The sequence below is a fragment of the Sus scrofa genome, chromosome 4, assembly GCF_000003025.6.
Source record: "Sus scrofa isolate TJ Tabasco breed Duroc chromosome 4, Sscrofa11.1, whole genome shotgun sequence".
NCBI classification, from domain to species: Eukaryota; Metazoa; Chordata; class Mammalia; order Artiodactyla; family Suidae; genus Sus; species Sus scrofa.
The window spans coordinates 8,169,938-8,183,666 of NC_010446.5; the positions used below are offsets into that span (position 1 = coordinate 8,169,938).

The following is a 13,729-nucleotide window of genomic DNA, read 5'->3' on the forward strand; positions in this document are numbered from 1 at the left end:
GACTTTTCTGATTAAATCATCATCATATTGGATAACAAGGTTTCTCGTCTACATTCTATTTTTTTAAAGCCCTGGCTTTTCGTCAGTTGTGTTTTGAGGGTGAACAATAACATCATCGGGCAAGCTATATAACCTGTCTGAAAAAGTTTCAGTGCCTTTCCCATCACACTCAAAATACTATCTCTTTGCCTGCCACAGCTTACAAACTCCTATGTAAACTGTAAGACCCCATCTTTTTTCCCCACATCTCCAACTACTCTCCTCTTCAGTAGACTCCAGCTCTTTTGTCCTTCTTTATCCTCAAACATGTTAAGCTCTTTCCCACTCTCCTTTCTAGCGCAGTTAACTGACTGCTTATGTATGTGTATATTGCCTGTGCTTTGCACGCTATTCCTAGATACTCTTCAACCCCACCCGCTGACCACAGTGTTAGTCCCAAGAGGGCAGCCCTTCTCTGTCTTACCAGCTGCTCCATCTCTAGGATCTAGAAGAGACTCTGGGGCATGGAAGACAGCAAATACCTGTCAAATCAGCACTGAAGAGGATGCACAGCATAAGCCATTATACATCCTGAGGTCAAAAAAAATGGTTTACTTCCATCTTTCCTGGGAACTAATCTTGTTAATCGCACAGGATGTAGCCAGGCCAATGGACCCAGTTCAAGAATTCAGCCCCTTAATATTTTCTTTGGTTTGCTGACTCCAACTAATTCACTAAGATGGTCCACTAGAAAGATAGCACTGGAATCTGGAATGTTAAAGGCCCCTGGAATGCAGAGAAACGTCTAGACTCCAAATGCAGTGGTGTACACAGTGTCCTGACTCTGGAATTGATGGCTTTGTTTTTCCAGGCTTAGGACAACGTGTAAAGGAGAAACGCTGCTGCCTCTTTAGTCATTTTGATTTTTTTCTTTTCTTCTCGGAAACTTATTTCTCCTAAAAGAAAAATTACCCAAATATCGATCATCTGCACTATGCCAGGTGTTCACTGTCACCTGAATGGTCGCATGAATCAGATGGAACCACACGCATGTTATTGGGGAGGAGAGGAAGGTGGAGGGAGCAGCTCAAATGCGGACAGTTGTCATGGAAGAGATGGGTGAACACGCTGGTGGGCTTAACCTTGCAAGGGTGTGTTCTTTCACTTCTGAGCTGCTTCTCCCCCAGTGAAAGAATCGTCCAGGGGCTCCCATCGTGGCTCGGTGGTTAACAAACCCAACTAGCATCCATGAGGATGCGGGTTCGATCCCTGGCCTTGCTCAGTGGGTTAAGGATCCGGCGTTGCCATGAGCTGTGGTGCAGGTTGCACATGCAGTTTGGACCCTGTGTTGCTGTGGCTGTGGTGTAGGCGGGCAGCTGAGAACCTCCATATGCCTCAGGGGCAGCCCTAGAAAGACTAAAAAAAAAAAAAAAAGAATCGTCCAGCATCCTACATGGAGCCTGGATAGGTGTTAGTGCCAAGAGCCTTACCCCACTGACCATTCAAAGGCAAGTCTCATCTCTTTAAAATACCTTCTACCCTGTTGAGACATGGGAACGACATCTCAGGACCCTGGGGACGAAGGGCTTTGGGATGAGGACCTGAACACAGCACACAGCTCAAGCATGAGGGCTCACACACAGCCCCCCACAAGGAATTTCCATGGGAACGGAGAACCGGAGCCACCCCAGGAATCCTAAGATGATGGGCCCCATCTCCCCTCCGAAGCGACCCTTTTCAGGGCCAGTACCCAGAAATCACGGCACCTGTGGCTGCTCTCTTCCTAGGATTTGTTCGTCCCCCAGTAAGGCCCCCAGCATAACATACAGTGTCTGTCGCACCTACTGAGGGCCAGCCGACGCCGGGCAGCTGGCTGGGCCGCTTTGTCCTATTCGATCTCCACACGCTCCGGCTACTGTAAGCACTGGTATTAGCTCCATCTCCAGATGACGAGACTGATGCTCAGAGAGGTCACCCCCAGCAGAGGCCCGCAGGAAGAGGGGCCGAGCCCCCTAAGGAGGGACGACGCCAGAGAGGACCTCAGCACTCCCTTCTACACTTGCTGGGGCTTGGCTCCTGGAGGCTGGGGAGGACACCCCCAAACCTGGGCTGGCCACCGGGTCTGGGGGTCCGGGAGGGGCAGAGCACTGTGGGGCCCCTGCTAGGAAGACACTTGGATGAGTGAGTCCTTTGGGAGGGCTGGTTCAAGAGAGACACCGAATGCAGGCAACAAGGTGGCCACGCCGGGACTGGCAGGGCGGGAAGAGTCCCAGCAGAGAGAGAGATTGCTGCGAGGGCACAGTGGGCCAGGACCCTGCCCTGTGTGGCCAGGGAGAGAGCCCGTCAGCCTTCCGGAGCAGCTTTGTAACAGGAGCGCCAGATGCTCTGGTTCGTGGTGCCTGGTCTGCCCGGGGGGAGGGGGGTCCGTGGGGCAGGGGCAGCACCTGGGGGTGGGGCTTCTGTGTTGACTCAAGGGGTCTCCCCTTGAGAAAGGGGTCTCCCCTCCCCTCCAGGCTCCCATTTTAAGGGATGCCAGCAGTGCTGCTCAGCAGAGGGCCTTCTGGCCCCCAAAGGATGGTGGCCATGTCTGGAGGCATCTTCAGCTATCACCCCTGGGAAGGTGCTTCTGGGATTGAGTCAGGGGAGGCCAGGGATGCGACATCCAGGACAGCCTCCACAGCAAAGAGCTATCCACCCGGAAGTGTCAGCAGCGCCCGGGTTGAGTCACCCTGGATTATAGTCATCACTGAAAATCCCTCTTCCTGAAACAGCGGGCTATGGATGGGAACCATGCGGGAGAGAGCGGGGCTCAGGATCGCCCCAGTGAGCAGAGTTGAGCAGAAGAAAGCTGCCAAGTTTTGTTCTTGGGTACATAGCCTTAGTGATCAAAACTGCCAGGTACTGTGTGTACAGATGCACGTGTGCATGCACACACACACACCCTGATGCCAGCACTGTCCCCTGAACCCTTCCAGAAGCTTTAGGGGACATGCACTATTACTATCCCCTTGGATAGATGGAGATACATGGAGGTTCAGAGAGGTTAAGCAACTCGTCCAAAGTCACAGCGAGCAAGCGGACTTAGCCACGGCCGGCACTCAAAGTGGACACAACTGTAAGAAGACTGGAGAGGGCAGGAGACCGTTTGGGTCCAGACTGCCCCTTACTGACTCTGGAGCCAGGATATATCATTCCAGTCTTTTCTGGGCATTTGTTTCTTTATCTGTAAAGTGAGTTGGATGAAATCATCCTGCATGTTCTGCGAGTCTTTGAATCTGGATCTTAAAATTGCACCTTCCTCTCGCACTGAAGGTTTTCGTTTCTTTGTCCCTCCCCTCGCCCCATCCATGACACCTACACTCTCTTCACAGGAGTGGGCCCTCAACTGCAGAGATGCAAACCTCATCTACAATCCAGGTGAGCAGTTAGAGAGCCAGGAATGCTGTGAGCAAGTAACAAGAATCCCTAAGAAACTGATTTATTGGGTTTTGTTCACTAGCTATGCCAGGAAATCTAATATATGCTCAGAGAAATGGAGATACTAGACAGATGGCTTAAACCATAAGGCACACACACATATATTTTTAAGTCTGTAGTTTTGAGCCAGAAATAAATGAGAGGTGTGACAGCTCCAGGGCAGAGTGAGAGAGGGATCTTTTCAGGCAGAAAAGATAAACTTGCCAAAAATCAAATGGGTTCGTTTCTGTGATTCATTCATTGATTCGAGTATCTACTACATAGATGGCGCCGTGTTATGGTCCCTGTCAGGGGCGAGATGACCCGCGCCCAGAAAGATGCCAAGAGCGCGTTCTGACGGACGAGAATAACAAGACGCTCTTAGCGCGTCCTCTTTGCCAGGCCCCAATTAATTGCAATTACTTCTCACAATAACCCTTTAAAGTCGGTACTATTCTTGCTCTTCTCACTTTTCAGATACAAAAACTGTCACCAAGGAGACTGAGTGACTTGTCTTAGGTTCCTGAGCTAAGAGGAGTCAAGGCAGGCTTCTAACCAGGCAGCGGGCTTAGAGGCCCTGTTCTAAGCAGGACACCTTCTGCCTCTGTGCAGCGGGTACCATCTCTCCCTGTAAAATATTTCGGTGGCCCCGAGTGTTTCTTTCCTCCAAAATCGACGGAATATGACAGTCAGAAGGCCCCTTAAAGGTGACTGAGCCCCGTGGTTTCTCTCACGGTGGTTACCCTGCAGACGCTTGAAATTTTACTGGACGCTCAGCTGTGAGATTGAGAGAAAGGGGCTGGGAGGCCCCGCCCTCCACCTCGCGCTCCTCCTCCCAGGGGCTCCAAGTCCAGGGCTCTGCAGAGCCCAGAAGAACCACTTCTCCTGACCTCTCCCGCCTCCTGACTCCCATTTTGCAGATGGCAAAACCAAGTCCCAAGGAGCCTACAAACTGCGGGGGAAAGGCTCTGTTCCCGCCTGTCCCACGAGGCGGCTGGCATGACTTCTTGAGCACCTACTGTTCCCCTCTGTGCCGGGGGGGTCACTGGGCCCTGAGGTGCTGTGACTATGAAGACCCAGGAGGCACTTCGTGTGGCTCTGATGCAGGAGCGTGGCTTCCTTTCAAGGGAGGTTCTGTGGGTCGGCGCAGGGGGGCCCTGTCTGTGGGTCCCCGCAGGGCAGAGAGGATGCTCTTTAGCAACAAGAGGCCCACACTGGCCCCAGAGGATGGAGGGTAAGATGCGGTGGGATTACATCAGGATGCCTCCCCCATGGACCACCCGCTCCCAGGTCCAGAACAGCCTGCTTCGGCCCCTCAGTCCTCAGGAGCCTCCCGGGCAGGGCTCCGTCACGTCAGAGAGAAGGGGGGGGGGTGCTATGGGCTGAATTCTGACCCCTTCGAAAGATACGTTGGAGCCCTGACCTCTAGAACCTCAGAATATGACCTTCTTTGGGAATAAGGTCTTTTCGGCGACAACTAAGTTAAAATGAGGTCGTTACAGTGGGTTTTAATCCAGTTTGACTGCTGTCCTTATAAAAAAGAGAAATGTGCATCTAGACACACAGGGCAAGGATGTTTATCTACAAGCCCGGCAGTGCCTGAGGCCACCAGAAGCCAGGAGAATGGCCTGGAACAGAGGCTCCCCCAGAGCCTCCAGAGGGAGCCTGGCTCTGCGGATGCCTTGATTTCCAACTCCCGGCCTCCTCATGGAGAGACCAGGCATTCTCAGCCACCCAGGCCGTGGTGCTCTGTTACAGCTGCGCGAGGAAACAGTACAGCGGGGGCCAAGCATCCCTGACTCTGGCTGGAATTACCCAGGTCCTTTTGTTATGTTTTGTTTTGTTTGTTTTTGTCATTTAACAGATGCATTTCTTATGTCTTGGCCACTGTAAATTTTTTTTTTTTTTGGTTGTGTCCACGGCATGTGGAAGTTCACAGGCCAGGGATCAAACCCGTGCCTTAGCCGGAACCTGAGCCACAGCAGGGATAACACCAGCTCCTTAACCCCCTGAGCCACCAGGGAACTCCATGGTCACTGTACACTTTGGAGTGCTAAGGTGTGTGTGCCCATTGAAAGCATCCAATGAACTCACCACAAGAGGACCACACCTGCTGCATCTCTGCCCTCAAAGGGAGGGAGGCGGAAAACCAGGCTGAAGGACTCGTGCCCTGGGCGTGGATCCTGAGAGCCTGGCATTTGGGAGGGCCGCCAAGGGTCACTCTGCGCTCAGCTTCCCACCCACCCTCACCCCGCCTCTGGGGCCGTTTGGGGCCATGGGATTCTGAGGCCTCCTTTTATCTCCGTCCAAACCATCCTCTTTCCTCATCATTCCTTCTCTCCCAGATGCCTTCTTCCCAGAAGCCTAGCCTGGCACCTCCTTTCCTTCCCGCAACCTGGAGGCAGCTGCTGGAATCTAGGAAGTGGATCCGATTGAAATTATAAATAGTTCTGAGCACAGAGACCGCATGTTTTAGTGGGAAGAGGAGTCTGAGGTTCAGAGTAGGTCACTGCTCTATACTTAAACTCTGCTTGTTCTCGGGGGAACTACGTGGAACTCCTGGAACCTCGGACTCTTTTTCTGTAAAATGTAGATGGTCACTTCACCACTGCTGACCTCACAAAGCTTCTGGACGTTCTGTGAAGGGCTGCACATTCCCAGTCGGGGGAAATCAGGTGAATGATGAGAACTTGCTTAGGGAAACTATGAATGTTCCCTAGAATGTTTTAGGGACTGTATGAGTTTCTTGTGGTCGCTGTAACAAATTACCACACCTTTGCTGGCTTTTTTTTTTTTTTTTTTTTGGTCGCACCCATGGCAGGCGGAAGTTCTCAGGTCAGGGATCGAACCCAAACCATTGCAGTGGCGACAATGGATCCTTAACCGCTGAGCCATCAGGGAACTCCTTTGGTGGCTTAAAACCACAGAAACCTACTGTGTCAGAGTTCTGGAGAGCAGGAGTCCAAAGTCGGTTTCAATGAGCCAAACCCAGGGGTTGTTGGGGCCACCTCCCCTCTGAAGGCCCTGTGGGAGAAGCCATTCATTCCTCAGTCCTCGGGCCCTGGTGGCTGTGGGCAGTCCCTGGCTTGTGGCTGTATCATCCCAGTCTCTGCCTCTGTGGTCACGTGGCCCCCCTCTTCTGTGTGTAGCGAATCTCCCTCTACTGCCCTTAGAGAGAAACTGGTGCATTTAGTTAGAGCCCATCAGGATAATTCAGGATAGTTTCTCCACATCGAAATCCTGAACTTCATCACATCTGCAAGCCCCTTTGTGCTTATAAGGTCCCATTTTCAGGTTCCAGGGGTTAAGACCTGGTAGCGTAGGCAGCCCTCCACCCACTATAGGGATGGTGACAGTTATAACGAGACACTGTGTATTTTTAAGACCTCCCTTGATGCTGTTGCAAAGTAACACAGGTTAACGTGGGATACTTGATGCCCCAGACGTTATTAACACCAACCCAGTGAGAGGAAACCAGTGGCCTCATACTGTAGATGAGGCAACAGGATCAGAGAGGCAAAGGAGCTTGCCCAAGATGGCACAGCTGGAAAGTAGTGGAGCTCAACCTTTATCTCTGAGGTCGGCTTCCTCACACCCCATCTCCCTGCTGCCCTGACCCAGACTGTGGCCGTGCGTGATGGATGGCCTCGCTCCATGTGGCAGGCCTGGCTTCCACTCGCAAAAGGAAATGAAGCATCTTTGGGAGACCTGACCCCCTGGCTTTCTCTTATCTGCAGATGCTTGATGGAGGGCTGAGCAGGTGGGCAACATTGCTCTCTGACTTCAGTGGAGGGTCAGGTCTTCCCAAAGGAGCTCCCACGTGAAGTGGCTAAGCCGGTGTGATCTGTGGGAATCACAGCAGATGACGCGGGAAGTCACCAGCCCCCCTGGGAAGCGATCTGGGGTTTTCCACACGGGTGGACGGCTCGGGACTGTAAGGCCAGGAAGAAGAAGAGCCCGTGGCCCCACAGTCCTCCCTCCAACGCCCTGGACCCCGTGTGTCCCAGACCGTCCTTGCATTGCTCTCCCACTGGCCGGGACCAAATCTGTCCCCTGCCACTGCTCTCTGTGCTTTTGCTCAGCTGACAGCGCTCTGATAACCAAACCTCTGTGCTTTTCGTCTTTCTGATAATCTTGCCCTTGACCTCCGAGCCCAGCTGCTGCCCGTCCTTCACCACTGGCTTTCTCTACTCGTCCCTCTTATCTGCCTTTTCCATTCTGACAATTTTATTGCACTTGAGACTTTTCTTATAAGATACAGTGAACCTATTCTGGAAGTAGGAAGGGTATATAAACTGGGGGTAAATAAAACTTTTCTTTTGTTGCAAAAACACCCTGAAACAAACCTTTTGACCCTTTGGAAAGTTATTTTCTTAAGCAAAGGGTTCAGTTTTTAGAGACACAAACATGGAGGGTTAATAAAGACGGACCCTCCCCCGAGTCAGTCAATGGCGAGTTCATGTTGCACCCCCAAACTGCTTCCTATAGCTTTTATTTTACTTGTCGTTCCTGCAACCCTGTCAGAGAAAGTGGTGATTAGTATTCTACCCATTTTTCAGATGATGAAATTGAGGCTTAGAAAACTTAAGTGACATGTCCCATGTCATTGGGCCAGGACTTATAGGCAGGTGGGCCTGCCTTCTTTTCTCTGCTTCTCTGCGGATCGCAGCAGTGACAGGGACACTCTGCCAGATCTCCTCCCAGTGTCACCACCCACCGTGGCCACGCAGCCACCTTACCTGCCGTGGCTGTAGCTTTCGGGAGCGTGGTACATGAAGACGTTTCCCCGGGCCGTCCTCGCCCAGTGGCTGGCCATGTCGATGACAGGGCAGATGATAAAGTAGTCCCTGGGGAAAGGGGGACAGAGGAGGATCCGGCTAAGCACAGCTCTGTCCACAGCTGTGCCGGGGGAAGGCTGCCCCCAGGCGAGGGTCCCTGGGTCGCCAGCCGCTCTGTACTGGCCCGCAGGGAACACACCCCCTCCTCACCCCACCAGCTTTCCTCTCGCTGCAACTGGCTCCCCTGCTCGTGCACGGCCCAGCCTGCTTCATGGATCACTCACTGCGTCTGTATGATGCATCTCGGGACCAAGAGGCCCATGGGGCAAACATGGTCCCAGAACATCAGTTTTACTCAAACACTTGGGAGCAAAACATTTTAGAGTTAAATAAATACAACACAGGGGAGTTCCCTTGTGGCACAGTGGGTTAAGGATCTGGTATTGTCACTGCAGCAGCTTGTATTGCTGCTGTGGCACAGGTTTGATCCCTGGCCCGGGAATTTCCACATGCTGTGGGCCAAAAGTAAATTAATAAATAAAAATAAATACAACATACTATAGAACTGAATGTATAATAAGCACGCACTTCAAAAGAAGGCAGAGACCTCAAGGACGCTTCAGGTGTATGACACCTTTAGCCAGTGGTTCTCAACTGGGATGCCCCCACCTCCAGGGAACATGTGGCAGTAGCTGAGGGACACTTCTGGTTGTCCCAGCAGGGGTGGAAGGCTTTTAGTGGCACCTTCCATCCCCAAATGCACAGGACAGACCCTCAGCAAGGGGTCATGCGGCCCTGAAGGGCAGCAGTGAGGAGGCCGAGAGCCCGGCCTTAGGTCCCCAAAGCTTCTCAGTCTCTCCCTTTTTGAGGGGTGACATGAAGAAACCCCAGCAGCACCCGCTTTCAGCAGCGGGGTCCTGCGGGGGTCCTGCACAAGCTGGGTGCCCAGGAGGCAGGCAGGCCTGGCTAGAATCAGGCCGACCCCGGTTGATTTGGGCCCACCAGGCTTTGAATCCCACTCAGCATCTCAGGGCTTCTTTGATGCTCCATCTCAAAGGGCCCGGCCCTGCAGATATTCTGGGAACATCCATGAGAGCCCATCGACGAGGAGGGCTGGCCACCCCTCCCCGGCCCCTAAGAGCAGCGCTTCAGCGCATCTGGAGGGCAGCTGGCGTGTTGACAGGCAAGGCTCTCAGTGAGGCTGGGGCTAAGGGGGGGTCTGGAAGGGCAGACGAAAGCAGCCCCCTTCATCTCCCGGTCCCCTGAGGAGCCCGGGCCGGACTTGGGTGGGAGCAGATGGGGAAAGGCAGGGAGGCCCGGGGGCTCTTAGGGGGGATTGAAGGCCTGAGCTAAGGGAGGTCTGGGTCCGCCTGCTCAGGGAAGCCTCCCTGGGTACCACCCTCCCTCAGACGCCCCCCATCCCGCCCCCAGACTGTCCTCAAAGACACAGTTGGGGCAAGACCGAACGTAGGTTTCTGATCTCTGGCCCGAGCTCTTTCTGCAACATGGATCTGAGCCAGTCCTGATTTGGCCATGAACCTCTCAGGGTCCGGGGCCCGCACATCTGCGAGTTCTTAGGGTCCAGGCTGGGCTGGGCCTCCAGGAATAGCTTCTGCTCCTTGGTTCAAAGCGGAGCTCTCCGCTAGGGGGAAAATTAGAGCCTTCCTGGTCCCCAGGATCCCAGAGGGAGGAACAAAGTTTTATTCTGAGCTACTGACCCTCTGATTAGAAACCACAGACTCCTGGGTGGAGAGACAGAGCAGGGCAGCAGGTCTCAACACCCTTCAGGCCATCTCCTCCCACCAGAGTCAAGTTCAGCAGAGGCCTCTGGGCCTTGACATTGGCTCTGTCCCCAGAGACAGAGAGCGAGGGTGAACATGGATCTCCCCGAGGACAGAGGTTACAGGATGAGGAAACCCACCGTGTTCTCTCCGCTTGGAGGGGCCCTGCCAGGAACGCGGACCATGCCAAGTGGCCTGCGAGGGGCTCAGAGGTGCAGGAGAGCCAGCGACCCCACTGTGGCCTCATGCCCAGGGAGCTCCGAAGGCAGAACTGGAACCCTGACTAGTTCTTGATTCTGTTCAAAACCCGTATCTTGAGCACCTGCTACATGCTCATATAAAGCACAGCTCTTGACCCAGTGAGCCCACCATGGGTATAGACAGGCTAGTTCTGACAAAGGCAGTGGGCCAGGGAGGGGGCTGAGAGAGAGGGATGTTTTGGGGATGGGAGAGCCCTAGGTGGGTGGGGGACCCATTAACCCCTCTTGGGGTGGGGGACTGGCAGACTTCCTGAGGGAAGGAAGCTTGAGGCACTGAACTGAAGCAACAAGACACATAAGCAGCTAATGCAGAAGCAGCAACCAGGAGCGGCCGCATGGCTCTGAAGCTCTGGGTCTCCTGTTTGGGGTGTGACATCAGGCACAAACCTTTCCCCGCCTAGGCCTGCTTCCTGTGCAAGGTGAACTCGGGTCGCACAGCAGAGTCACCTGCGGGAGCTTAACAAAGGACCGATGCTTATGGGGCCTGGGCTCTGGGTGGCCCCCCTTTTTATTTGTGCCATACCTGCGGTATGTGGAAGTTTCCAGGCTAGGGACCAAACCCGTGCCACAGCAGCAACCAAAACTGCTGCAGGGACAATGATGGATCCTTAACCCAGGGCGCCACAAGGGAACTCCTCTAGCTGCCCTTGGCTTGCTCCCTATGTGAGTTCTCAAGGGCAGCCACTGGGCAGGAAGATGTGGGGTCCTGTCTGCTGGGCCAGCCCCCCTGAAGGCTCTCCATCAGCACCTTGGGCAAGTTATTGAATCCCTCTCTGCCTCTGTCTTCTCCTCTGTACTATGGGTGCACCCTCTTCATGGCACAGGATATACAGCAGGCGCCCCCCGAAGCAGGAGCACAATGGAGGGCAGGGTGGGGTCACCCCATTGTCTCCCACTGGTGGGCAGGTGCCACGCTGTGGACTGAATGAAGCAGGCAGAGCAAAGTGTAGACCCCAGGCCCCTGGTTCTCCAGGGTGATCTGAGCATCCCCGTCCACCCACGGGTCAGGCAGCTCACCGGGTGGCCGCCTCCAGGGCCCGGGAGAAGGAGGCGTAGTCGTCGGTATCGTGCTCCAGGGAGTAGTACCATGTGGCCGCAGCCTGCACTCCCGGGTCCCCCGCTTCACCGCCCAGAGAATTCTGCAGAGCCTGGTAAAAGGCTGTTTTGCTACTGGTCCGGCCTTGACTTTCCTCAAATCGCTTAAAAAAAAAAAAAAAAAAGATACAGGAATTCCCTCATCAGATTCTGAAAGGTCCAAGTCAGTATTCCAACCCCACCCCCACCCCCAGCCCTTGGTCTAGACTTTTCTCACTGGGAGATGGTGGGAGATGCATGGGTGCTGGAGCCAGAATGTCTGGGTGTGAATCCTGGCTCTGCCTCGTTCCAGCTGTGTGACCTTGAACAAGAACCTGGACCCCCTGCGCCTTCCTCTCCCTGCCTAAAGAAGACACAGTGGAGCCCCTCCAGGCAGCGTTACAGCGAGGATTAAAAGGGTTAATACACATGAAGTGCTTAGGGTGGTGCCCTGGTGCTTAATAAGCACTCAGTGAAAGGAAGGCGAGCCTGGGTTGCAGGCTGATCCCAGGTCTCACCCGAGCTCAGGGCACTGGACTCTCAGCCAGCCTGTCATCTGGTTTTGTTAGAAGCGCCAACTTCAGTTTCAGTCACAGACTCAAGCAATCAACATAGGGATGCTTTCTGTACGGAGCCCTTTTCTACCGATAAACACACTCTTGGTCCTGGGCCGGCTGCGTGCCAGGCCTGGGAAACAGCCGTGAACGCGCTGGTCGAGCTCCCTGCTCTCACGGGCCTCGAGTTCGAAGTGGGCGGAGATGGAAAATAAGCAAATAGCTGTGCGGTTCCTCCGCACAGGTGCCACAGGGCGGGAGGGATGGAGCAGGGCTGCTGCGCACCGGAGGGGCGGGGGCAGGCGCGCCCTGGGGACTGGGACGCTTGTCCAGATGGAGAGAAGCCTTCCTCCCCACCCACCTCCTGTTCTCCCCCACCCCTTACTCTCTTTTTTTAAATTTATTTTTAAAATCAAGATACCCTTGGTTTATAGCGTAAGTTTGATGGGTATCCTGTGTTTCTACCCCTGTGTGCCTACAGCGTGCTCACTACCGAAGGCTTAGTTTCCATCCACCACATATGCTTGAGCCAGTAAATGAAACTGAGGTCAATCCCTTTTACCCACATTGCCCGCCCCGCTCTGCCCCTCTGTTCTTGTAGCCATGAGTTTACACTTGGTTGGTTTGCTTTGCTCCTTTATTTTGTCTGTGAGTCTTTCATATCCAATCATGGAGTATTTGTCTTCCTCCTCTTTCTTCCTTTCCTGCGCCAACATTTCCACTGTCTCGGGGTGGGGGGGGGTATCTGGGGGCCCCCACGTTCTCCCCCAGGACTCAGTTTCCTCATTTTAAGACAAGAGACGCAGCTCCTGAGTGGGAGGTCCAGACCCCTCGGCCTTTGGACGGTCCTAGGACGTGTGTTTACATATTTCTAGGCTCTTATGTCAACACTGACATGTGCTTATCAGGATATCCTGGGATGTTTAAACTGTTTTCCTAAACATCCCCCAGCACACAGGACCTGGGGTTAGAATTCGAGCAGTGGGTGCAGTTGGCAAGCAAGCCCTTCTGTCTGAGACACTCTTCCAGCTGATTCTGGGGTCCCTGGGGTGGGCTGCCCTCAGCCTGGCTCACCCAGAGAGGCTGGACCAGCAGTGGATCACTGATCCGAGGCCTGTCTGCTGGAGGCCACACTCCAGCTCCAGGAAAGATGAGGGAAAGGGAGAGGGCTTCCTCTGAATTCTGTCTGTAACAGGTTGTTTCTTGGAAAACCATCTGAAGCGAATCTGGCAAAGTATTAATAGCTGTGAAATCTGAATCGTGCGAACATGAGTGTTTATTATTATTATCAGTGATTTGCAAATAGTTCTGACCACGATCTGGAGTAAAAGAGACCTTTTATACACGCGGAATTTACACACACACACACACACACACACACACACACACTCCAACCCGAAGGCCTGTGGTAACATTCCCGAGTAACGTTCACGCTCACGGTTGTCACCCTGTGTGGTGTGTCTGCTAAGTTCCAGTCTATCCTATCTAGTCTAACCCAGTCTATTTCAAAAACGCTTCCCTTGCAACCTATTTCATTGACTTCACAACCTACTCATAGTTTAGGGGAAAACCTGCATTGTGTTTCTCTTTGTCCTTTTCTGAGTTTTTGGAATATTTTATCACAAAGAATTACGTTGGTAACCATGTGCACAACTCCGATTAGAGCCAAACACTGAGCCCGTGTATCCCGCAAGGTACCAGAATCACCAATGAGCTGGACAAGGGCACAGGCTCACGGCCAATTCCAAGGAAACCCGCCAACAGAGGGCATAGCGCAGCTCTGGGCACCCGATCAATAGATGTGAGCGATTATACTCCCGTGTCCCAGGCTCGGGCCAGGGCCCCTC

The 13,729-nt window shown here is 53.6% G+C and overlaps 2 protein-coding genes across 3 annotated transcripts in view; one reads left to right on the forward strand and one right to left on the reverse strand.

Annotated features, from left to right (window-relative positions):
* The window catches only part of TG (thyroglobulin), a 224,041-nt gene that overhangs the window by 11,543 nt on the left and 198,769 nt on the right, over positions 1–13,729 (reverse strand). For both annotated transcript variants that reach the window (NM_001168418.1, XM_021088574.1), the window contains 2 exon segments: positions 8,175–8,282; positions 11,272–11,453. In NM_001168418.1, coding sequence (NP_001161890.1) covers positions 8,175–8,282; positions 11,272–11,453 — 290 coding nt within the window.
* The window catches only part of SLA (Src like adaptor), an 80,568-nt gene that overhangs the window by 3,109 nt on the left and 63,730 nt on the right, over positions 1–13,729 (forward strand). The gene's annotated exons all lie outside the window — the stretch shown is intronic.